Source organism: Lemur catta, chromosome 10, assembly GCF_020740605.2.
Source record: "Lemur catta isolate mLemCat1 chromosome 10, mLemCat1.pri, whole genome shotgun sequence".
Lineage (NCBI taxonomy): Eukaryota > Metazoa > Chordata > Mammalia > Primates > Lemuridae > Lemur > Lemur catta.
In genome coordinates, this window is record NC_059137.1 from 64,994,220 (window position 1) to 65,020,431 (window position 26,212).

The 26,212-nt window shown below is 39.3% G+C and overlaps 1 protein-coding gene across 2 annotated transcripts in view; it reads left to right on the forward strand.

Moving 5' to 3' along the window:
• PIP5K1B (phosphatidylinositol-4-phosphate 5-kinase type 1 beta) overlaps positions 1–26,212 on the forward strand; it is a 265,239-nt gene that overhangs the window by 169,949 nt on the left and 69,078 nt on the right. For both annotated transcript variants that reach the window (XM_045562400.1, XM_045562401.1), the window contains 3 exons: positions 2,870–3,169; positions 24,420–24,631; positions 26,009–26,092. In XM_045562400.1, coding sequence (XP_045418356.1) covers positions 2,870–3,169; positions 24,420–24,631; positions 26,009–26,092 — 596 coding nt within the window. The remainder of the gene's footprint in view (positions 1–2,869; positions 3,170–24,419; positions 24,632–26,008; positions 26,093–26,212) is intronic.

The following is a 26,212-nucleotide window of genomic DNA, read 5'->3' on the forward strand; positions in this document are numbered from 1 at the left end:
CGCCTGTAGTCCTAGCTACTTGGGAGGCTGAGGCAAGAGGATCACTTGAGCTCAGGAATTTGAAGTTACAGTGAGCTATGATGATGCCACTGTACTCTAGCCCAGGTGACAGAGTGAGACCCTGTCTCAGGAAACAAAAAAAAGAAAAGCAAAAGAGAAAAATGTAACCAACTATAATTTCTTTCCCAGAGAGATACATATTACTAAAATTTGGTATATATGCTTTTAGATATATTCTGTTCATACTTACATTTTAAAATAATCTAAAATTGGGATCAAATTGACATCATGCTCTTTGATAACCTGCATGAATGAATCTTAAGCTTTATAATTCTAAGCTTACATATATTCTTTATTATAGAACTGTATTGTCTAATCTGGTAACCATTAGCCATATGTGGCTATTTAAATATAATTAAAATTAACTAACATTTTAAAATTTAGCTGAACAAGTAGTTTTATCCCTCTCATGTAAGCTAGTATAACAAACAATATAATTCATCCTATTAACAAGAAAAAATGTGAAAATCATGTGGTTTTCCAAACAGATATTGAGGAGAAACTAAGGCCCTTAAAATCCAACATCTTCACCTGATTAAAATTCTAAAAATTGGCAGGGAAGTTTTTTAACACAATAAGTAAATAAATGAACACACACATATTGTACATTCATCAGTCTCCAAGAGTTCACATAATATCTCATGGAGAAAAACAAGAGCCTTTTCCCTGGAAATATAGGAAGAGACAAGGGTCCCTCCATCGATGGCACTTGTCAGTGCCTTTGCTAGAAATTCTGGCAATGACTTTTGAATACAAAGGGAAACAGAAGAAAAGTATAAGCAGTATTCTCTGTAAATGACACAATTGAAAATGAATAAAACTTCAAGAAAATAAACAAGTAAGTTCTAGAGGTAACATGAGTCCAGGAGATTTGCAGAATATGAGATAAATCTACAAAGTCCATTGTGTTCCATTACATAGAAGATATAGAGCTGGAGAATATAAAGGAAAGAAAGAGGTCCTATTCATGATGACAATAATTTATAATAAACATTATTAGAAAAATAACAATATAAATAAATTATATATGAGTACTATAATTCTGATTGGGAAAACAAATTATAGTAAGTGTAACATATGAACAATAATTCAGAAATAATTTTTGTAATGGCAAGAAAAACTCTAAAATACTGGAGTCTATAAAAACAAATGTTACAAGACCAATATGAAGGAAACTACAAAATGTCATTGAAAGACATAGAACAAATCTGAAATGATGAAGAGATATGGATTGTTCCTGAACTCAGTAAAGATTTCAATTACCCCCAAATCAACTGATAAATCCAGTCTAATTCCAGTCAAAGATTTTTCTCAGGACTTGACAAAGCTGATTCATTTGGGCAAAAAAGCAAGTTTCATTTAAGAATGTTTTTAAAAATAAACACTCAAACAGAAAGGTTGTAAGAATGGACAAAATATTTTTGAAAGAGAGGAAAAACGGTGGACCTGCTATAACAAATACCAAAAATCCATAAGGCTATGACTAATGTTAAAGACATGGTATTAGTACAGTTCCGGACAAATGGATCAATGGAGTCAAATAAAGTGTCCAGAAATAGACCTGTTTGTATTTGTCAACTTGTATTGACATAGGGGAAACTTACACTCAACTGGGAAAAGTCAGACTATTCAATAAATGGCCATCCGTTTAAGAGAAAACTAAATTCCCTATTTCAGATATTTCACACATAAAAAAAATTAACTCCATATGGAGTAAAGACCAAATGTGATGACCAAAACTATTAAAAAATTTGGAAGAAAATAGAAGTTTATAACTATGGGGTATAAAAAACTTTGTTAAACCAAAAGCAAAAAAACCCAGAAGAAACAAGTTCATAAATGTGACTACATCAAAAGACAAAATATATAACAAAAAATACCAGACACAAAATTAATATAAGCACATAGAATATTTCTGGAATGATATAAAGAACATGAGAACAGTAGTTTCCTCAAATGTTGGGAATTGGGGGAAGATTCAGGGATAGCAGAGAAAATTTCATCATACATATACTCTTTAGTAAGTTAATTTCTTACCTACTTTTAAAGTGGAACAAAAATAGGTATGTATTCCTTATTTTTATAATAATAAAAAAGACAACATACTGGGAAAAATATTTAGCCCCTACAGAAGAAGGAAATGATAAATATTGAATTCCAGACTATATCAAGAATACCAACAATGACAAAAACATATAGAAAAATGAGTGAAGGATCGTAACACAAAATTGTCTTTGCAGTGGCTAAAAATACATGAAAAGTATTAAGTTTCTATAATAATCAGTGGTATTCAAATTTTTAAAAACAAGTTTTCATTTTTTACCAATCATGCCTACAAAGATTTTAAGGTTTGCTAATATTCAGGATGGGTAAGAATAATGGGAAATGTGTAATCTTACACCGTGTGGTTGTAAATTAATCTACCATTTTGGAAGACAGTTTGCAGGAGCTATTAAAATTTTAAAATGTTCATCCCTTCTACTCCAGCAATCAATTTTCTCTTTAGCTACGTAGAGGAATAGTCACTCATGGCACCCGTCAATTCTTTGCCTGTTTTTCATTGGAGCTAATTTGGAGCACTGTGTCCATTTTCAATCCAGTCACTTTTACTGCTCTGAGTTTAGAATGGTAAAGTTTTTGTTGCAGTAAGCAGACTTAGAGTTGCTGTTCCATTAAGCAGAAACAGCAAGAATTTGAGTAATGGACATTAATAAAGATAATCACATCCCATTTTTAATTACCATACAAGCATGAAAACTTATCTTTTGTGGAGCATTATGTTATAAATATCTTGTTTGTTTGTTTCTAGAATTTAAACCAGAATCCAAGGACTCTTTTGCCAAAATTTTACGGACTGTATTGCATGCAGTCAGGGGGCATTAATATCAGGATTGTGGTGATGAACAACGTTTTGCCACGCTTCATGAAAATGCACTTTACTTATGACTTGAAAGGCTCGACGTATAAGCGAAGAGCATCCCGAAAAGAGAGAGAGAAATCCAACCCCACGTTTAAGGACTTAGATTTCCTGCAAGACATGCACGAAGGGTTGTATTTTGATACAGAAACGTACAACGCACTTATGAAAACACTTCAGAGAGACTGCCGGGTAAGGATGTGTCATTGCTGCGATTTCCTTTGAAATGTCATCTGTGATCATGTGTGCTTTGCTGACCCTTATCGAAAGCATAGAAATAAGAAATGTCCAAAATGGACATGTGGAATCTCATCTTTCCCAATCCTGGTGCTAAGCCGTGCTTCCTTGATAGTGAAGGTGGATGATATGGGAATTATCTAGAGTCTCTTAACTTATGTCTCTGTTGATTTTATTAATAAGCTAAGTCATCTGGCTTTGATAAAATGAAGCAAGAAATCTTTGTCTTTCTTTTCCTGCTTTCCTGTGAAAAAGATCGTTCAGCTAGAAAGAAACAGAATTTAGGTTTAACGCTGTGATTAGCAAGAGAAGCCATATATAAATCTTCGAAGAAGTAAGATTCCAATTGGGGAGACAAGTTTAGAGAAAATGTACTTGAGATTCATAAATGGCTTCCTGGAGGTCCATGATGTCAACAGCACATTTGTTGAAATTGTTTTGTATGATCTGAGTAAGAGGCAATCAGGAATGAGACTTGCCACAGTTAGAACAAAGACCAATCCATGCAAAACTTAGCTGGAATGACTGTTAAAAGTAAGGATGAATTCCCCCAGCCTAGAATGCTTTTAAACAAACAAGCAATCAAGGCTAAAACCCAGGGTAGATTTTTCTGACATAGTGAAAGTATCTTTTTTTAGAGAAAAAGATAAAAATGCAATTCTAATAGCTTCTGAAGGATAATGGTAACTTGATTAACAAATCTTCAGGAATATCATTTTCTGGCCCAGATGAACTTGGGAGAAGTGTCCAGGCTACTCGGCAAAGTTGGCTTAGTGAAGGGGGGGCACAAAGCAGCTTGGCACAGGGTTGGGCCCAGGCCTGGCCAGGGCTTTCTGGGGACTCACAGGGCCTGGTGACTGGGATGTGCCTTCTAGGCTGTGGTTTTCTGGGCCTTCCATGGGCCTGGACAGATGACCCACATTGTTGCAGGCGAGGGGGACATTTCTCTGCCAGACCCGAACTCACGTGAAGGTAAGGAAGACAGTCTAACCATCTCCTCTAATGTATAAAGTAAGGAAGCCTCACTGAGGAACACAGTCTTTCTGTTTTGGGCTTCTTTTGTTTTCTTTCTACCTGTTATAACATGTATGATCATGCATGAAAATGTGTCCCTGGACTTGCTTTCTGCATTGACAGAGATGTCATTCCACAGCTCCTCTTCCTTAGCTACCATCTATCGAATGCTTACAGTGCACCGGGCTAGTCTAAGATTTGTTAATGCATCATTTCATTTCATTCTCTCAGCAACCCTTTGAAATCAGACCTATTCATCCTCTCATTTTAATTGCTGAAGAATTGGGTTCTTTAAGAGGTTCAGAAACTTGTCTAGCATTTCTTAGCGAATCAATGACAGAGCCCACATCTGTTTGGGTACAAAGCATGTGATCTGAAACAGTGAAATTTAAAGATTCACTCTGAGGATTTTTTTTAATTGTCTTTTCAGAAGTCAAGGAAGGAACAGTGGGAACCAAGCTAAAAAAATATCCGGCAGAGCTATTCAGATATCAGGGTGGATTTGAGTGATTCATGTTTTTCTTAAAAAAAAAAGAAAGAAAGAAAAAAAAAACAAAACACACAACATTTTAGTAGAAACGTTTTTCCTGTGTTTTTTCTACCCTTACAGGATGTGGGTGAAAAGTGCCTCTCAGTTCCCCAGAGTTTGGTATGAGCCCGTCTACTTTTAGATTTGCTTTCTCTTTGTGCGTGAGGTTCTTGCCTCTTTAATATGGAAAGCCTTTTCTGCTGCCGTACTACACCATGTGATTCTGGGCCAGGAAGAAAAAAAAAGGTCAAATGTAAAAAAGCTATTACACAGGATTTGTCTGTTTATTACCATTTCCTGCGCCCAAGACTGAGAGAACAAGGTCAAAAATGACTTTTCATCAGGAATGAGGCCCTGGAGATTTGCCTTTGTATTTTTTATTTTTTGGCAGGTTTGTTGCTGTAAGAATCATGAAGGTCAGTGTAGAGGTATCCTGAGGCTACCTCCTCACTCTTTGCACTTGATGTTATGCAAGACACAGATCATGGAACTTCTTTCAATTTCACACATTTGCCTTCAGAAAGGATTTTCTAGGGGTGGTTTGGGAGCATGTAAATGCCGAGTTATGCAGGAACCCAACTCCCTTCTCTGTTCTGTCTTGACCATGACCAAGTCCTCTGTGATATGGAGTCGACAGCTGGTTGTCTGGGCAGAGATGCCTCGAGCAAGGCATGTGTCTGAACTTGCTTAATATTTAATAGTCATGGGCCTCTTTGCAAACCTGATGAATGCTGTGAACTGTCCTCCTAGCAAAATGACCATCCACGCAATGGTTCATGAATCCCTTAGAGCCCGTCCTCCCTCCCCATTCCCCTCCTGCCAGGCTGAGAACCCCCTTCCTGGGGTCACCTCTCTCTTTCTTCACGACATCCTCTGAGGGGCCAACTTCCTGGATAGCTGGAATAGGGTGTGGGGTTGGCATTGCCCTGATATCTCCCTCGCTTTGCAGAGCTGAGCTTCAGTGCTGGCTGAGGGGCTGTAGGGATCCGGGGTTGCTACAAGGTCACCCCAGGCTGGTGGCAGCACCAACCAGGAATCTCTGCTGTTAAAATTCCTCTAAGAGAGGTGGTACTGCTAAGGCTCTAGAAACAAACAGGGTATGCATTACCGTGGCAGCACCCCAGCCAGAGAAAGGTGAACTAGACCTATCTCAGGATATATCCTTTCATTCAGCTATCAGACACATACAAGCCCACTACGTGCCAAGCATGACCTCCATTTTTGATCAATTGTCATACAGTGTGTTATGTGCAATGGTAAGAGTATATTGTGAGGGTCAGAGTAGGTGACATCATAGCTTGAAGAGTAATCCTATTAAGTGTCCCTTTGTAAGGTAAGTTCTCCGGGTAGGCAAAGCAATAGAAGAATATTTCCAGGAAAGAGAGCAACAAAAGCCAGGTGTGAAACAGCATGACGTGTTCCAGGAACTCAAGCAGTTTTGTGTTCCAGCAGTTAATAGGAAGGGAGAGCATGTGAGGTAGGAGAGGAAAGTAGCCAAGCAATGTCAGAAGACCCTTTCTGGTGGTGCCAGGAGCCTCTTAAAGGCTTAGAAGTAGCAAATCCAGGAATCCCAGACCTTTGGACCCCAGCTTTTCTGTCGTTCACAGACAGAAACAATAAACCTCCTAAACTCTCACCAACCTCCCTTGCTTCTTGCCCACCCCTCCCGATCTCTTCTTTCATATTTTGGCTTGACACCTCAGACCCCAGGATTCCATGTCCCTTAGGGTGAGTACCAGCCAGCAGATTGCTGCACAACACGGTGAGCCGGCCTGGCCACACTGCTCCCTGCTCCCCGTGGACTGTTCCCAGTCACAGCTCTGCTTCTGCACTCTGCACCTGAACAGCCTTGTCCTACCATGAGTCCTCTTGACAAACACCATCTTCTCCCGACGTCCCTGTGGCAGCACGCAAGTCCCTTCGCCTGGCTTCCCCAGCCCAGCCTTGGGCCCCTGTGGATAAGGCTGCCCCTCGGGGTGGTTCATCCCCACCCCTGACCAACTCCTCCATGTAGCACATTGGCCACTCAGAACTATTCTAAAAAACTGACCTTGTTTTGTGCTTCCACCCTGCTGAGCCCAGTTCCCCCAGAGGATTGAAACAAAGGGCTCTTTCCAAAAGCAGGGATCCGGACCTTGGGTTCTCCCCCAGCCCTGTGCTGCTGTTCCCTGTTGGCTGTGCATGGGAAGTGGATATGGAAATAATCGGTCTCTTTTCTTGAAGCATTTCCTGTCCGTTGGCCTCAGCCTCTGTGTGCCTGCCGTGACAGCTGTCCTCATCCACAAGGGAACTTGGCCCAGGGAAACAGTGGGCACTACAAAAACATCACAGGTCACTTGCTATCAAAAACAGAAAGTAGGATTTATTCAAACCATGCCTTCTGGCCCCCATATGACAGACAAGCTGGGGTGCACGTCCTGTTTGAGAACGGCTCGTCCCTGATACCCTGTCATCATCCCCAAGCCTGTCCCTCTACCTGTCTTCCCTGAGCCAGGGAACATGAGCGTTGTGCAGCCAATTGCCCACATCAGTGCCTTAACCTACCCTTTCTTCCTTCGTCTCCCTCTTTCCTGGCATGTACTAAATCACCATGTCCCCTCCGGTCTGTTTCCCAAATAACTCGTGTGTCTGCCCCCTCCTCTGTAGGCACAGCCTCTGCCTTATTGGGACCCTACTTACTCATCACCTGGAGTTTTGCAGTAGCCTCTTTGCTAGTTTGCAGTATCATTGTCTCTCATCATGTCCCAAAACTGCTGCCAGACTGGTCCTCTGATCAGAAGACTTTCGATCCTCTGGCTAAAGCCAATGCTTCCTAGCTTGGAACATTAAGATCCTTTCTGATCTGGTCTTTGGCGACATCTCCAGATGCCTCCTTCAGCTTCTCTCTCCAACCTTCTCTCTCCCGTCCCCTGGAGCAACCCCCGTTCTCCAGCTATTCTGATCTACTGGACATGTTCTCTAAAGGTTTTGGTCCTTTTATGAATGCCTCTCTCTGCTGGACTCTTCCTCCCCTGTCTCCTTCACCCTGCCCTCCCCTGCTCTTCCCAGGACTACTCATTCCCCCAAGCCCACCATGCCGTGGTTCGCCATACACCCTGTGTTCACCTCTCTCATGAGACTTAATATACTATGTTGTTTTTCCACGTGTGGATTCTGGAACCTGAGGATCAAGCCTTAATCTATCTTTATATCTATATGCCTGGTTCTTAGTAGGTACTTAGTAAATGTTTATTAGAATATGTACCTGAATAAAGGAATAATAAAACTGATGATAAGAAGAGAAACGTTTAGGTATACCTCCAAGGAATCTGTCTTTGGTGACCTTTGTGTATTTAGTGGTTTTTTAAAGTTCTGCATTATTTTGGAGGAAGTATCCAGTTTCATCGCAAAGGCTGCCAAATATGGCATTGAGGATTTAATAAAGCAGATGATCTCTGTTTTGAGTTACTTGGGATTATTTGAAAAACTGTACTGGTTGTCCTCATATTAAGATTCATTTGTGTAACAAAAGTATATTTATATTTCAGTGAGTTTTCCCATGGAAGCAATGTTGTCAATGGTCATTAGACTTTAGTTTGTTAGTACTGACCCCGGTCTCCTTTAGGGGTGTGCACCATCTCCCCAGCTAGGCTTTAAATGTCTCAAAGGCCAAAGCTCACTCCTTATACCTTTCTGCAACTGCAACACCTGGCTTACTGTATATACTCAGTACATGTTACAAGTTTGTGATAAAAACTCACTTGAATTCAAAATGTATGTATTAATTTTGAAAGAACTATTAGGAATTATTTTTGTATTCATTTTTAATTTACTATGAATATTCTCTGATATAATTTATCTATGAAAAATCTAGAGTCCCATCTCATTTAATTAATTTGATAAATTATTATGTCCTACAGTATTTATTGATAACTCTGGGAAATGACATTGAGATAAAGTATGTTAGTGAGAACTTGTGTTTGCAACCCAAATGTTTTTCAGTCCTTTGAGTGGGAGTTGTATCAGAGACAGTCTTTATAATTAATTACCTAAATGACTTATTTTACATTTATTATCATTTTTATTAAGCAGCAAAGTTATTAATTTATAGCAAATGTGGAACCAATTTTCTTTTTTCACACAAATGACTATTACCATAAATATTAATAGGTTCTCAGAAGTTAATGAAACCAGTCTTAAGACCATCAAAACTCTTTGATGTGGAAAGTGGGATCTTTGTATGTATGGCAAGCCCTAAATTTATAGATCAGATTCTTATCAGCAAAGGGCATGGGTTACAATGTGGGCTATTTTTCTATAATACTTAATTTAACATCATGGCTAGTGCTTACCATTCAGCTATAATTTTGTTTGGTATTAAATTTTTTGCATTTTATTCAGTTTAATTTCTCCTTTCATACTAATTGCCTTCCTAGTTATCAGGGAGGAAAAGGTGCTTCAGACCTAATAGAAAAGACATGTACATCTCTTAATGGTGTCAATGTTTGAATTTAATGCTTTTTAATCAATAATTGGATTTTCTTTCTAGATCTTAACCAAAACATTAAAAGAGTGCAGAGGCATCAAGTCCACACCCCTAAGATTACTTACAAAAGAAATACAGATAAATTCATTATCTTTCCAAGTATGTTTTACAAACACTGTAATCCCATAATATATTTCATTTGCTCCATTGTTTTACATTATGAGCTTTGCTATCTATAATGTTAATTATTTTGATACCATAGCAATATAAGGGTAAAGCAAAGTTAAAGTTGGTGAACAAATAAATAAAACTAACTCATAGAATCAAAGGTTGTTTGAGCTGGAAGGCATCCTAAGAGTTCTGGGAAATAGTAGAACAATGTCTCGCAGTCTCTAGTCTGAGAAAAAATAATTTTGGACTTACCTAGCCAAGCTAGGTTTTCTTGTGAGAACAAAAATAAACACATTATCATATATGCAAGGACTTTTTTAATTTTTCTACCTGTAAATCCTTTTTATTATTTTTTATTTTGAGATAACTGTAGATTCACATGTACTTGGAAGCTAACACAGAGAGAGCTCATATACCCTTCACTCAGTTTCCCCCAATGGTAACATCTTACATGGCCTTAGTACAATATCTCAACCAGGAAATGAATATTGGTACAATCTACCAATATTTTTCAGATATTTCAGATTTTACCAGTTTTATATATATGCACATGTATGTATGTGTCAGGGGGAGGGTTCTGTGCAATTTTATACATACGTAGATTTATATTAATGACCACAGTCAAGTACAGAACAGCTGCTTCTCAAAGATGCCTAATGCTACCCTGGTAGCCACAGTACCTTCATCCCTAAGACCCCTCCCTAGTCCTGTGCAACCACCAATCTGTTTTTCACCACTACAATTGTCATTTGTCATTTCAAGAATACTGTATAAATGGAATCAGACAGTATATACCCCTTGATATTGGCTTTTTTTCACTCAGCATAATGTCTTTGAGATCCATCCAAGTTATTGCCTGTGACAACAGTTTGCTCCCTATATTGCTGAGTGATATTTCTTGATATGGATGTACCACAGTTTACCATTCACCCACTGAAGAACATGTGGGTGTTTTCCTGATTTTTCAGTGTTACAAATAAAGCTGAAGTTGCTATGAACATCTGTATATTGGTTTTTATGGGAGCATAAGTTTTCATTTCTCTGAGATAAATGCCTGAATGCAATTTCTGTGTCATATGGTAAGTGCATGTTTAGTTTTGTAAGAAACTACCATACTCTTTTCCAGAGTGGTTACATGATTTTATATTCCCACCTGCAGTGTATGAGTAATCCATTTCTCCTCATCCTTGCCAGCACTTTCTGTTGAGACTTTTTTTTTTTATTTTAGCCATTCTGATAGGTGTGTATTTCAGTCTTTTGCTAAAAAATTACTTAAGTGTAAACTCCAGAAAAGCAAAGGATAAATCCAATAAAGAAGCAGTTTTGGGATATAGGAAAGAATGGTAAAAAAAGAAACAGAAGATCTCACAGTTAAGTCTGGTGGCTAATAATATGTCTGTTAGACTTAATGCAATTGACAAGGATTCCTGAGAAGAGGCCTAAGGTACAGGAGTTTAGCATGTATGTTTCTAATATACATTTTTATGAGACTTTAAATTCTCAAAGCACTTCATCTAAATCTATTCTGTAGCCACTGGTATTGCTTCATCATATTGTAATTACTTGATCACATGTTGAATGTTTCCTGCTGAAATCTGCTCCCTGTGAGAACAGGAGCCATGGGGCTTTATTTCCCGCTCTTCAGCCCCCTTGACAGTTCTCACAAGCAGATCTCTCGCTATGGGTCTTCCGATGAAGCCTAGGCAATAACAACAAACATGTTTGAAATGGTGAAACTTACCTAATCAATAAACATAATAAAAGCAGGTTTTAGTAAAAACGTACACATGGTTTGTCGTGAAATAGAGAACCAAAATAAATCATGTTAACGTTGTGAATTTGTGGGTAATTGTTTGAAGTGAATTTATATTGCTCATTTGTCCAATGTCTGTTAATGGCCAGTAAACTAGTAAGTTGCAACTATGTTGACCTCTCCATCCCCTCAGCTGTTTATTTAGGTGGTGACTGGTGTCCCACATAAGACTGTGGATACACTGCAACCGTTCATTGGTCTCGGGAGGGGGCTGACATTTGTCCAGGCTTTTGCTACTTGCTGCAGTTTAGCTCTGCTGCAGGTGGGTGATAGAAAGGAGCCCTCCTGCTGGCAGTAACTGAAGGGACACAATGGCAGTGCCAGATAGTGGCAGGGCAGCTATGAAAATCAAAATCCTCTGTGTTGTTGTTTATGCCTGACTTGCTACTAAGTAAGGGATAGCTCAATTTGAGCCAGACAAGTAATTCCCAATATTTTGCAGAACCATCTATTCCAGGTTTTGGCAGAGAGAAGGTTCTATCTTTGATGTAACCTACAAATACCAAAATAGCTTAACACTTAAAACACATCGTATGTAATCACCAAATACATATACACAATACAATATATAATACTTGATTTCATGGACAGTAAGGACACATTTCCAAGGCTCAGTTCATCTGTGGGTTAGTTTACGTAACATTTATTGTGGGCTTGCTTTGAGCCAGGTGATCTATTACAGGTAGAGTCTCCCACCGATCCTCACAGCAGCCCTGTGAAGTGAGGAGCATGATTCTCTTTTGACAGATGAAGTGAATCCTCAGGAGTTCAGCTTCCTGAGGTCCACAGAGCTGACAGTGCTGGGTCTACGGTACACACCCAGGTCTCTCTGACTCCAAACCCATGTTCTCTCACTGCTACACTCTCCTTAAGGAGTTTGCAGATGTAATGGGGGGAGGTCTACTGATGTGAAAATGTTAAGTAGTAGCGTAGACAGATAAGGACAGCATGGGCTAGAAGTGCTTGATGACAGGTCCTCTAGCTCTGACAGGGAGATATTAGAGCAGGTGCTGTAGGAGTTAAGAAAAGGCCCTATCAGAGTAAAGAACTTGGTTTGGACAGGAAAATGAGTTAATGAAATCTTGCAGCCTATTTTAAGGAGGGAAGAGAGAGGAACACAGTGCCAAGTGACTAAGGAACATAAAGTTAAATAAATAATCCAAACATTTAATTTTCAAAGTTTAATGAAAAGCATAATCAAGCCCATTGACACTTATCAACTGTTACCAACATGTGTGCATGTGAAATCCTATTAACTTACAAGCAGGACTTCCTTCTAAGCATGCAGTGGTTACAGTGGGGTCAATTGTTTTTGAAATCCTGTGCAAAAGGAGACCAGGGACCAGATGGATGATGTTAAATCCTGTGTGAGCAGCTTTTGAGAATTCTCATTCACTTCTAAAACTGAAGGATTATCAAGTCAGCAGTTATTTTTTTAATGCTTACTTCATACCAAACAAAGTATTATAAACTTTACTACAGAAAGAATAGAAATGGGAGACCAAGTAACTTCCTCAGCCCTAAGAAGCAAATTCCTTTTCCTTTTCTTCCTAAAAGAAATATTACCTAAAGATTAGAGAATCAAAGCATTCCCTGAGTTGTTGTGATGTGTGTAGCTAGTTTTCATTTTAAGTAACTTGTTGCACCGAAATTTAAATATACAATAATTCAAGTCAGTAGAAGCTCAGGTCTTTGGGGCTTATGAAATAGAATGATGCTATGTCTAGTATATTAGGGTTTTCTACTTTTGTGTGGAAAGAACCGACCTGTCTTTGGCTTTGTAGATGGCTGTAAGTGCAGAGGTGAGGTCCGTGTGGGTCCCAAATGAAAGAACCCACAAAGTATCTGAGGGTCGGGAGCAAAGGGAAGGAAATGCCCCCAGGACCACATCCTCCTCCCTACGGAGAACCCTGCCAGTGCGGCAGGAGGGCAGGAAGGGGAAGTGGCCACAGGGGGCCTGATGGTAACAACTCCGGCTTTGAAGATATATCAGGAATGGCTTTGAGGCTGGCCGCTGTCGACCTTGTCGTGGATGCTGATGTGAGCCAGTCACACGCATCATAGTGTGAAACAAAGCGGGTTGTCAGTACCCAAAGCAAAGCAGACAGAGCGGGGCACAAACCCTAGTGATTTACAAAATGGAGCTGAGCCTCCATATTTTCGGAGGAATTTCCGGAATCTGCTGAGGGACTGAATGACAGAGATTTAAGGCATATTTGGGAGTTTATGGGGTCTGGGAAAACATTACAAAGTTTAGAAAATCGTTCCAAAATATGCCTTGTGAGACATTACGCAGCTCAGCGTGTACCTGTCAAACATGACCTTGTCTTCCTCCCAGAAGCTTGCAACTTAGGCTACTGGGAATACTTTCAAAGAGTAAAAGCAGTTCTGTTTTATAGCGCTTTATTTCATCCATCCAACATCCAGTGTACGTTTATGAAGCACCCACGGTGCTATAAGAACAGGGCCTGCATGACTCCCTTGTGAAAAGCCAGGTACTTCTCTGGCCATACGGTTCTAAACCTTTCAGAAAAGATCACCACATACTGGCTTCTGAGAGGCTTTGGCCCACACATGTGGCTTTTTATCCCCGTCAGAGTCGGTCAACACTTTGTATATACTCTCCTCTCCTCCAAGTGACTGTCCCTTTGATATCACCAGTGTTCTTCCTTCAAAGAAATTTTTAAACTTAGTTATTTTGATCAAGCAAGTATAACTCTTCTCTCCTCATTTTTGTCCCTCAAAATACTGTACTTCCTATATGGTGAGGTAGAAAATCTCTGTGCGGAATTTCTGCCTCCTCCGTAAGAATGAAATGGTCGAGGAGAATCTGTTATGAATGCATTTATATTTTAAACTTCAACTTTTTATGAAAAGGATACATGTGTGAACTTTTCCATTTGTACACATCAAAAAGGTATTTCATAAGGGATGCACAGTCTGCTGGACATATCAGTTGTCAATAGCTATTAGGGATGCACAGAAGTTAAAATCTAATGTTTATTTAAAATATCCTCATCCAACCTGGATGTGAACCTGGCTGGAGTGAGTCCACAGCTCTTTAACTTCCTCTCTTCCTTTATCCACTCTAAGGCCTCATTTGTACACTTTGCCTGTACTCAGATAGCGCCAGCTGTTCCAAAGACAAACCGTCATAACCACCAGCTCGGGTTTGCTGCATTTTCATCAGCACCTGGTCATCTGTCGGCAGTTGACGACGAGGAGTTGTTTAGAAGTGGAGATTCTCCATCCTTGGATATTCCTCCTCTTTCTGAAAGAGATACCCAACTTTTTTCTAGATTATTAGCAATTTCAGAAAAATGTCAACAAGTTAACTTTCAAGGAACAGAGAAAGCAGGGATTTTAGGTTGCAAATTTACTTTCCCTACACTCAGATATGATGGGAAAATGTAGTTAATTATCATGACTACTCTTCCTCACTGGCATCTATTAATGCTTCCCCAAACTTAAACTTACCAGTTAATAGTATTGCAGTCTCTTCTGGTTTAGACAGTGACCTCTCAGTTTAAACATTCTCCTTATTCAAAGGCAAACTCCCTCTCAGGGCTGGCGTAAATTGTCCCTTTTTTATCACTCCATCTTTTTAGGTAATCATAATTGGAAACTAGGGTCTTTATCACATGTTGTCACACAGTGAGACGACATTGCCACAGGCCCCTCCACTTAACCGTATTCTAGTTCCACCTTGAACTGTCACCCTCGTGCTAAGTGTGGCTTTGTGCTATATGGCATTGAGCCACCCTCTGTGCGTTTTTTACTTTGACCATGTACATATTATTCAAAAACTAAAATACTTCAAAACTCCAAAGAATCCATTTGTAGTGACACCTCGAAGAACCTGAGTTTTCTGTCATTTCTTAAAACTCATCCTATAGGTACTTGCTTCTCAAATTATATGCTTCTCAACCAATGATGACTTTCCCAGGCCTCCGAGTCTTCCTGCCCCATGGAAGCTTTGATGATTCTCAGAGCATGTAAGGGCCTGGTTTCTCTGGCCTTAAACCACCACAAGAATCTCAGTTGGCAAATCCTGCTTTACATTCCTGCCAAATTAATTACATGTCATTCCTCAAATAGGTCTTGAATTCTCTCTGCATAAGACTCTGTGCTGAGACCCATGGGAGGTATGAAAATGAGTAGGATATGGTCCTTCCTCTAAGAAGCCTAGTTTAAAGTTTAAGTCTAAACCATAAAGGTCTTATTTTCATCAACAGATTTTTCCATTTTTCTCTTTCCTTGTTCATAGGAGTAATGCTAGAGGGGAGGGCTAAGTCCTTTTTCCTCTTTCCCAAGAAAGGCAGTTCACCGGAGGGGGTAGACTGTAGGAGACAGTGGTCCTCCAGAGGACCCCGGAATGTCACCTCATGTGTGCAAGGGCAGCTGGCCAGCACCGGGCTCCTGCTGTCCTGCCAGGTTAGCTGCAGTGTAGCGAATCATTCATGGTGAAGCCAACTAGGAGGTATAACATATAATCAGAAGGACTTAGCATTTTAACATAGATGTTACTTTTTAAATATGTTTACAAAGTAATTTAAGAAATCTTTATTTGTAGAAACAAAGTATCTATAAAGAAAAAATTCCAGAATTCATCCAATATAGAAAGCTGATGAATATAGATATATATAAAATCTTTAAAAATGATGTACAACTATTTCTAATGCATATAAGATATACTTCTATTACTTAAAGCTTTTCAAGTGAGAGGAAAAAAAAAAAAAACCCTGGTACAAGTTAATCCAGCACAGCCCAGAATTCTAAATCACTGCATTAGACACAGTGTAAAACACATTGTTGCCAGAACTAACTAGGCTAAGGATTTAATATTTATTTCATTCTGCTTTACTAGCCAAAATGATGTGGCCACAACCTATATTTTCCCATTATTACATTAGCAGAGAACACTGAGCTTTATTAAAGAAATTGAATTAAATTAAAAAGGCAGCATTCAACTCTAACTAGACTGCCACATACAAGTAATTTTGGAGCTATACTCTGAGGGGCCTATTTAGGAGGAATGGCAGACCCTTCAGCCCATTTTCTCTAAACCAGTATTTCCGAGAAGGTCTATTCGCATAAAATCTCCAGAATATTATTTTGAATTTTCTTATATTACTGAATTAACACAAATGATTTTGCCAGTCATTAACTCCTTATTCAGGGACTAGACTGCAGGCCAGCTGGGAACATTACTCAGGGCTGTTGGTACATCTGCCTGTCAGCTCCACCTTTTGTTAATTTGGTTATTCTTTAGATCTTCCATCAAAGAGTGATCAGGTAAGATAGGACACAGCAAGTCTTCTGCTTTAACCACTTTAGTTAAGATCCCAAATTATTAATTTCTATATTCATCTATGCCATCTTTATCCCATCATCAACAGAGTAAGTTAATGCTAACCAAGTATAGAAATGCATTTATCTAAGCATTTCAAAGTAGCATATTAAACTTTATTTTTGAAGAGTTCAAACATATACAGAAGTGGACAGAATATTGTAGTGAATCCACATATACTCTGTACCTAATTTTCACTGCCTCCTTCCCCATATAATCCGAAGCACATCCCAGGCATCACAACATTTCATTCATACATATTTTAGTAAGAATCCCTAAAAGCTAAGGGCTTCTTTTTTATTTTTTTTTTTTGAGACAGAGTCTCACTTTGTTGCCCAGGCTAGAGTGAGTGGCGTCGGCCTAGCTCACAGCAACCTCAAACTCCTGGGCTTAAGCGATCCTACTGCCTCAGCTTCCCGAGTAGCTGGGACTACAGGCATGCGCCACCATGCCCGGCTAATTTTTTCTATATATACTTTTAGTTGTCCAGATAATTTATTTCTATTTTTAGTAGAGACAGGGTCTCGCTCAGGCTGGTCTCGAACTCCTGACCTCGAGCGATCCACCTGCCTCGGCCTCCCAGAGGGCTAGGATTACAGGCGTGAGCCACCACGTCCGGCCATGGGCTTCTTTAAAAAAAAAAAAAAAAAAAAAAAACTTGCAAAACCCTTACCATACATTAAAAATATTAGTAATTCTTACTAATCAAATGTTACTGTTCAAGTTTCTAGTTGTTTCAGAAATACCTTTTTTGTGGTTTGGATCAGGATTTCAATAGCATCTACTTGCCAAGTGCTCTGTCACTCTTAGTTTTTTTCATTTTGAAGTCATTTGTTGAAGAAATTGGGTTGTTTATCCCAGAGTCTGGATCTTGCTGATTACATCCCATGGTTTATTTAACAGGCTTCTTTCTCATCTGTTTTTTTCTGGAAATTGGTTTTTGGATCTAGAGGTTTGGTCAGATTTAGGTCTGACTTTATATGTGGTGTCTCCTCCAGTCAGGAGACACATAATGTCAGAATGCCTTTCTCTCTGTGATGTTAGCAGCTTTTGATGACCCTGGACTAGACCCATTCATTCATTAGGAGAGTAAAATGGAGATATTTTAATTTTATTATATATTAGCTGGAATGCTCAAAGGATTTTTGTAATAAATAAGAGAGTACCTGGCACATAGTAGGCGCTCAATACAGTATGTATTGAAGGGGTTAATTTCCATGTCCCCTGTGACACGGGAAATCATTAGAAACCTTGCTTGCTTAAGATCCAATTAATAAAGCATCTCTTTTCCTCCTAGAATTATTATCCTTCTCTGTTTTGCAATCCACATCTCTAACAGATTACTTGAGTTGCATTACATTTACCACTTGTAATATCTTCTGGTGCTTGCTACCAATTTTTAAATGCAGCTGTTTTCAAACATATTTTGGATTTATCTAGTGATTGTCTTTTCTCAGTCTTGTCCTAACTTAACTTGACATTCTTAACAGATTGGAAGAGCAGAGGCACTAGAGGACAGGAAAGCTAAGGAGGCCCTGAGCTATGTTCCAGCTAAGGGTCAGCACCAAGCATTCTCGGATGATTAAAGTTCTCAGATGATTAGACAGTCTTTGCAGTTGACTGAGCCTGTGACATGCTGTCCTTGCAAAGGCTTCCTGAAGAGAAATGTCATAATCTTAACTAGACTCAAAGCTCAGGCTAGTTTGTATCAAAACAACCTTGCCTTTCATCTGCCATTTTGTTGCATGCCTACTAAACAGTAAATTAAAAGTCTCTGTAAATACCAGCTTGATTTTTGCCCTTGACACAGTGTATATAAAATACCTAGGCGTGGGTAGATTTGAAAACACTGTAGACTTTTATCTTTGTTTTTCTGACAATACAGAGCACATCATTACAGTAAATGTTTTCAGTGCTAAAAATTTTTCACAGGCATTGTAATCATGACGCACAGTATCCAGTTCTTATATTTAAGATATAAGGTGTGATATCATATGCTCTTTTACTGCTGAATGTTTTGGTTTTTACTGACACACATGGAAAGCAACATAACAAACATGCATTCCTACTACGTTCAGAGCACACAGTGCGAAGCACAAAGTAAAACAAGCCTTTGGTGAGCTTGTCTTGTGTGTATGATAGGAGGAATGTAGCTGTAACCTCAGATAGATCTGGTGCTGGGTACCAAGTTTGAAATGCGGCTGTTTTCAAATGTGTTTTGGATCTATCTACAGAGGAAGACTAATACTGTACTTGGGCTTTCAGAAGGGAGGCTTCTTCCCAACAGTTTATTGAAATCATTAGTCAGTTTTCGTGGAGGTAACAATTGAGAAAGGCTTGGAAAAATCAATAGGATTTGAAAAGATAGTAAGAATGTTCTAGAAGAAGCAGCATGAACAAAAAGATATCAGGGCTTACATCTTCAGAGCACATTTAGACGTAATTAAGGAATTCCAGTTTGGCAAGCCTAGGAGGTGTCTTTAGGCAGGTATTAAATAACAAAAAGATGCTGGCTGGGGCCTAATGATGAAGACCTTCAATGTCAAATTGAGGCATTGGCACCAAGCAATGGAGAGAGATTGAAGGCTTTGAGCAGGGGCATGAGGTGACCTGGTCAAGCACCAGTGTCTGAGATGGATCCAAGAAGGAAGAAAGGGAAACTGAAATCAAATCATTAACATTGGAGAAAAGGAACATTTTGATAATAGAAACTGTAGGACTGGGCAACTCAATGAAAGCAAAAGGGGCCATGGAGTATTAAATCTACATTAGAATGATTTCAAATAAAAGAGGGAAGTGAGGAGAAAGAACTTCTTTGGGGTGAGATAAGAATTTAGGGTTGCAGCATGACCGTGTATGGAAGTTTAGAGATGTCCGGAAGGAAACATATTGGGCTGCAGCTTAGAAATGAGATCAGGATAAAGATAACAATTTAGGGATTGTCTGTAGAAAGATGGTAGTTGGAATCTATCTCTAAAAGATTCTTAAATCTGACCACTTCTCTGTCAAACTCCCCTGCTGCCTCCAGCCCTAGGTCAGGTATATCATGTCTGACTCGGCCTGTTGAAATTCTCCCCAGTCAAAAGCTGGTACTCCTTGTGGGGTCCCCTGCAGCACCTCGATTTTCCCCCCGTATTACAATCTGTAGTTCAGGCTTGTTTAATATTGAGGATGGTATAATTGTCTGTTTAATTTATTCCTGAAGATCCAACAATTTCCACAGTGCCTGGCACAAGATAGACACTTAAACATTCCCCCTCCCCCAGCAAAAGAGTCAATGAATGTAACTACTAAAAAGTAGAGAAAGAAAAGAGTTGGGGAGAGAACTTCGTTGAACACCTTTAGGGCACAGAAGAAAGAGTGGGAAAGACAAAGACCCAAGAGAAGGCAGGCACGAGTCTGAGGCAGAGGGGAGACTCCAGGTGGGTGGTCCTAGGGATTGACCCTGCAGGTGAGGAGGAACAACAAGAATAGGTGACATTAATTGGGTGCTTCCTGTATGCCTAAGACCTGACACAGATCGACTCAGTCAATCTTCAAAATAATTCTGTTGGTAGGAATTCTTACATAGAGATAATACAGGTGAGGGTAGATACCGGAAATGTTAGGTACTTTGTCCAAGGACAAACAGTGGCAGAGCTACGAGTCAAACCAGGCCACCTGGCTCCAGGGCAGAGTTTTAACTGCCTTGCAGCCACTCCAGCTCCTGCTAGCAGCGGGGCAGCGTCAGTTTGCAGTGGGCTAAGGAGTGTGTTGTTAAAGATGTAAAATGAAAAGGAGGACCAACCACTCTTTATGAACTTGGCCATGATGAAAGGACAGCAGTGCCTACCATTCTGAGTTAGGATATCTCCACATTAGGCCCCCAAACCCACAGAAGCTATAAGAGCACTCCTCATGCATCATCGCTGGCTGTGAGAACCCAGGGAATATGCTCTTATTTCAGGAACAGATAGTTTTGGTCACGTCTTCAGGGTACTCTACCAGCTGCTTTGACATTGACTTGTTTACTACATTCCAATGTTATTATTGACTTAAAATAGTCCTTGAGAGAGAAGAAAAAGAAAATCTGACTTTGGCAATAAACAGCATTGCATTATTCCAATTCGCTTTCAGTTTTAAATAGTTCTCTAAATCATTCCTGTTTCCTTTATTTATTTATTTATTTATTTTTTTACAACTGGGGAAGTAAAGTCCTGCCCAGACTAGATGGAAAGGCACCTGTGTTTGCATTGTAACCTGTGTTTTGAATAGCAAATGCACAGGTACAGAGCACCAGCAACAGTGAGGTCAGGCAGACATTCCAGAAACAAGCGTGCACCTGAGTGACAAACTAGGCCAACTGGTGTCATGTAGCAGAATGTTGCTCACTCTTAAAGCTCACGTGTGTCAAGGTTTTGGCAGATTTATCAATTTCTTTAATTAAAGGACTGGGATGATATGAATCACAGAACTACTTTTTTTCCTAATTGATCCAAATCTTAAAAACATGACTAAAATCTGTTCCCAGAATTTTACATTGCAGAAGTTTTAAAATTTGATTTAAAATATATGCATATGTATATATTTATCTTTTTGTTCCTTCACATGTTTTAATGGGTGGTGATTTTGCCTAGCCCATACTCTAACTATACTGATCAACTTTCACAGTAGGGATAGAGTTTCTATTTTTTTAAGCCTTTCACTCTGAGAATAGGAGCCTTGGCCTCCTGAGGACGACTCAGTACCCTTCTGGGATGCTGCCAATCCAATTTAAGAGTACAGAGGAAATGAGTAACTTTTCAAAAAATTTCATCACTTTTTCTTAATGAATTCTCTCTTGAAGCTTATTCTTTTAAAAAAAAAAAATTAAACCAGGACAAATATTTGACCACTTACAGCATCAGAATAGTTTCTTACCTTATCCAATAAACTTGGACCACAACCTGACTTCACATCACCTGTAAGATCCACAGGTTCCCTTTGGCCTGTTCGTGGCCAGGAAAAGAGACTGCATGTGCCAACCAAACCATTCACGTTGAACATTGCACGAAAAATATAAGAAATATTATTTTATAAAAAATAGCTTTTTAACAAGTGGAATTAATTTATGGATGCTTTGCAGAAGACAATGCTTTGCAAAGGAAAAACATGGTGTCAGGAATGCCCTTGGATCTTTACCACTCCCAACTCGAGTAAATGATTCTGGATGCCTACTGGGAATATCCACAATGTTGTCGCAGAGTCTGATTAGAACTTGCTTTTGAAGTCAATTCACTGCTTTGGAGGAAACATTTATAAATGGGTACTTTGGGCTGTGCAGGACACAGACTGTATTTTTTGCCAGTTGAAAATGGGACCATTCCCCATATAGATTATAAGGCAGTCATTTTAATAGCTCATTGACCAGAATTGCCATGTTGTCAGGCATCCTTTTTCTGTTGAACATCCAGGCAATACCACTGGGTACCCACAAACCCAGAGCTTTTAAAGGAACTGGAACTTGTCAAAATGACACTGGTAAGCAGGCTAGAAATGCAGTTGTATTTTGTTGGCTTTTACTGACATTTGTTTTCTCAAGTGTAACGTTAGAAGTATTTATTTCAGGCTGACACCTGTAGTCTCTTGAACTAGTTTGAGGAATGATTCACCATGAATTACAGTTATAGTGATAATAGCTAGCAATTAGTTGAGCATGTACTTTATGCTAAGGAGTTTTCTACATTGCCTGCATTGCCATATTTAATTTTCACAAGCACCCTATACAGTGGGTAATATCATTGCCACCATTTTACAGATGAGGAAACTGAGGCATAGGGAGGTAATGTAACCCACCTAAAGTCACAGAGTCCCATGCTCTTTAATCCCCATGTCCTTACCCACTGGACTCTAAGAAAGGAAGCACCAGCATGGACAAATTTGAGTTGGAAAATTAGCATCTGCAGATAGTGATCATTGTGAAGTGTTTATGAAGCTGTCTGGGTGGGTACCATTCCCCAGCCATCATTTCAGTACGGTTGAGAATTAGAAAGGCTAAGACCCTTCTACCACTTGTTTCTGTCTGAAGAAAGCATCTAATATCCATTAGTATTTTCTTTTAAGAGGTTGGTTTCTTGGCACCCCTGACACAAAACAGTCTTGTTTTCTTCCACAGTCTGTGCTACTTTGTGGCAGCGTGAGGCATTGATACACCTCCATGGAGAACCAACCAATGGGTCCCATGTTCAAGTGCTGGGTCAGTGGCAAGAAGCATTTCCCATCACCCCTACCTTCCTCCTCCAATCTTGACCTCACTCCTCCTGTAGTTAGGAGGGCTGGTTCCACGTTGCTATCAGGCCCCTCTCAGATCTCCTTGGTTAGGAAACGCCATGCCCTACACCCTTAAATAATATGATTCTACTCTCAGCTCTTGCCTGCCTCCTTTCTGAAAGTACTCGACTTAGTGTATTGAAAGATGAAGGGTGAACGACGTGGGATAATTGATACCCACTTGCAGCCCACTCAGTTGTTTCATTGATGGTAAAGCTACCTATGAGGCTGGATAACCATATTTTTTGAAACGCACGTGTGCCATAGTTTACAAAGCCTTTTGCCAAATGGCATCCATGAAGTGGCAACCACAGGTATTTGAATCCTCAGGCCTGACCCCCTCGTTAGTAAATCATAAATATCCAAAAACAGTCGGGCTGAGGGACAGTGAGAAGCATAAGAAATTCTGGCTTAAGCAATTATTATAGCCTATGCTCTTCCAAGGTAGTTCCTGACTCAGGTATAGAAACAGCTTATCGTGTTGGTTCAGAGATAGCTATTCTGACAACCAGGATTGTCTTATTTTCTGGGCTGTTTTGATTTCCTGAGCAGCTTTGTGTGAGAAATGACAGATATTAAAAGTCCATTGTAGGGGAGAATCATATACAACCTAGTAGAAAAAGAACTTTATCTTGGAGGAAAACATCCAGTTTTCAGGCACTCTTCCTGAGCACTGCTCCTCCATCTAGGAAGGTCCTGAGTGTCAGGGCCCCACGACATACGCTCTGAAGCCATCTCCATGGACTCTCACCTAGACCTTGACTCCTGTCCTTTCCTTTCAGAGCATTGCAATCTCCTCCGTCTGGCTGCATCCAACTATTTTTAAATTCCTGAGCTTCCCCACTGTCTGCTGAGTGGATAATTAAACATTAAGTCCTGTCTGTTCTTTGTTGAGATCATATATTTTTAAAAGACTTGCCATAGGGAACTGAATGGCAACTCTGAAAGACAGGCTTTGAAAAGGAGACCACTAACCTCCAGCAAGTTTACAATTTTGAAAATAGAATATAAGCAAAAACACATTCCAGCTGAGTCTTCATGCTGGGGAGGCCAAAAGCTCATAGACACTACTGTTTGTTGATTTCTCTGGCCTAGTTCTTAAGAATGTGGATGCCAGGGTTGAGTGCTTGGGTCTCTGCCACTTACATGCTGTGTGATATTGAGCAAATTACTTTATCTCTCTGTGCCTCAACGTTTTCATGTGTAAGATAGAGATAATAATAGTACCTAGCTCATAAGGTTGTCATGAAGATTGAATCCAAGTGAACCACCTAGCAACCGGCACATGGAAAGTGTTCAATAAACGCTATTAGTGAAACATTCATAGAGGGTTAAGAAAAGATGTGCTTGCTTTAGATTTGCCTGAAATTCCCATCTTGGAGCCACAGTGATGATCCTTTCTGCATGTGGCCTAATAACAACCACAGGTGTTTTTATTTTGATTTTTCTTCTGTCATCCACCCACTAGCAGGGATGTGGGAGCTGTGTGTCTCCCTTCTAGAGCTCTGATTCTGTGCAGATGAGACTTACAGGTCATTTGGGTTGACTGGCCTCCTGGTCCTTTTTCTCACTCAGGTGCTAGAAAGCTTCAAGATTATGGACTATAGCCTTTTGCTGGGGATCCACATCTTGGACCATTCCCTCAAAGAGAAAGAAGAGGAGACCTCACAAAATGTGCCTGATGCTAAGAGGTCTGGGGTGCAGAAGGTCCTCTACTCAACAGCCATGGAATCTATCCAGGGTCCAGGGAAATCTGCAGATGGGATCATCACGGAAAACCCAGACACGTAAGTGTAGCCACACACCTGCCCACCCTCCTGATTGTGGCAGCCCACATCCCTGGGTAATTACATCCAACTACATTCCCCTTACAGTGGCACTCTGTGAATGGAGTCCTACTCAGCCCTGAAATGGATGAAGCCACCTTCATTTCTGTTCATCTATGGATAACTAGATGAGTGGCAGTTTCCTGAGTTATTATTCTTTCAACCACATGATTTCTTTTTTCAAATGGCTCCATTTTTTAACAATGGCTGAAAATGTTTTTACCCCCATTTACTACGTATGCAAAACATCCACTGCAAAAGGGGAGAATAAACTTTGAATTTGAATAAACATGTATTTAAGCAAATACACGATAGGAATGATGTTTGCAATTCAGAGCTTTTTATCTACGTAAGGGGATTCTGTTGATCTAGTCCTGCACCCTGGCAGATGTGGTCTTTCGCCTCAGCCAGATGTGATAATAACTGCAAGATTGATTTGCATGTATAAAGTGCAATCTGATATTGACTATCAGGAACAATTACAACCAAAGAATATTATTCAAATGGTTAACTGCATCAGGTGTATGTACTAGCTGAGCAAGGAGACTGAAAGAAAGAAATTATTTTCCATAGTCATAAGTACCTACCTTCTAGGATTCTCCAACAATGACTAAACCGTGGGTGTATTTCACTTTTATAAAGGAAATTAATGCATATTTTTAAATCCTTGTTTGCAAATCCAGCTAAATGTCCAATACTCAGTTAAACAAATTATTCTATATCGGTATGTTGAAATACTACACAGCTATTAAAAATCACATTAGCATTGAATATGAGGAAAAGTTCATGTAGTAAGTGAAAAATTCAGGTTATAAAGCATGATAAATTAAATAATCCCCTTTGTGGATTAATAAATATACACACATATACTGGAAAGGGATACAAAAGTTCGTAGTTGTACCCTAGGAGTGGTTTTTTTAAATGTATTTTTTGTGCATTTCTGTATTTTATTTTAAAAACTCACAGTAAATATATATGACTCTTTTGAGCAGGAAAAAAGTCTTACATTTTTAAAAGCAATATCTTATAATGCCCTAAAAATTCTCATTCATGGTTTTAAAATAGGAATGATTTTTGAATTGGATTCTTTACATCCAACTCTTTAGGGTTGACAACTATGATATTTTTCTTTTTTGTGGGGAAGTACATCATTTTGGCTTCCCAAGAAGACTTTAGCTGATGCAAGAAAAAAAAAAAAGAAGAAGAAAGATGAATATGGGGAGATAGCCCAGAATTCTTAAAGATTGTCCACTTTTATTTTCAGTTTATTTATTAGAAGTGATTTTTAACTTCCTATTCTTATATGAAAAAATATTTTCTCTTTTGCTGTATCAACAGAATGGGAGGCATTCCAGCTAAAAGCCATAAGGGAGAAAAACTACTTTTATTTATGGGCATTATTGACATTCTTCAATCATACAGGTAAGAATTTTTGAGAAGTGGTCTTTTGTTATTTCAAAATTAATCAAGAAAAGGTTCTGAAAATTCACCAAATGGGAGTGATTTTACATCCTCATTTTTATTTTTCTGTTTACATTTAAA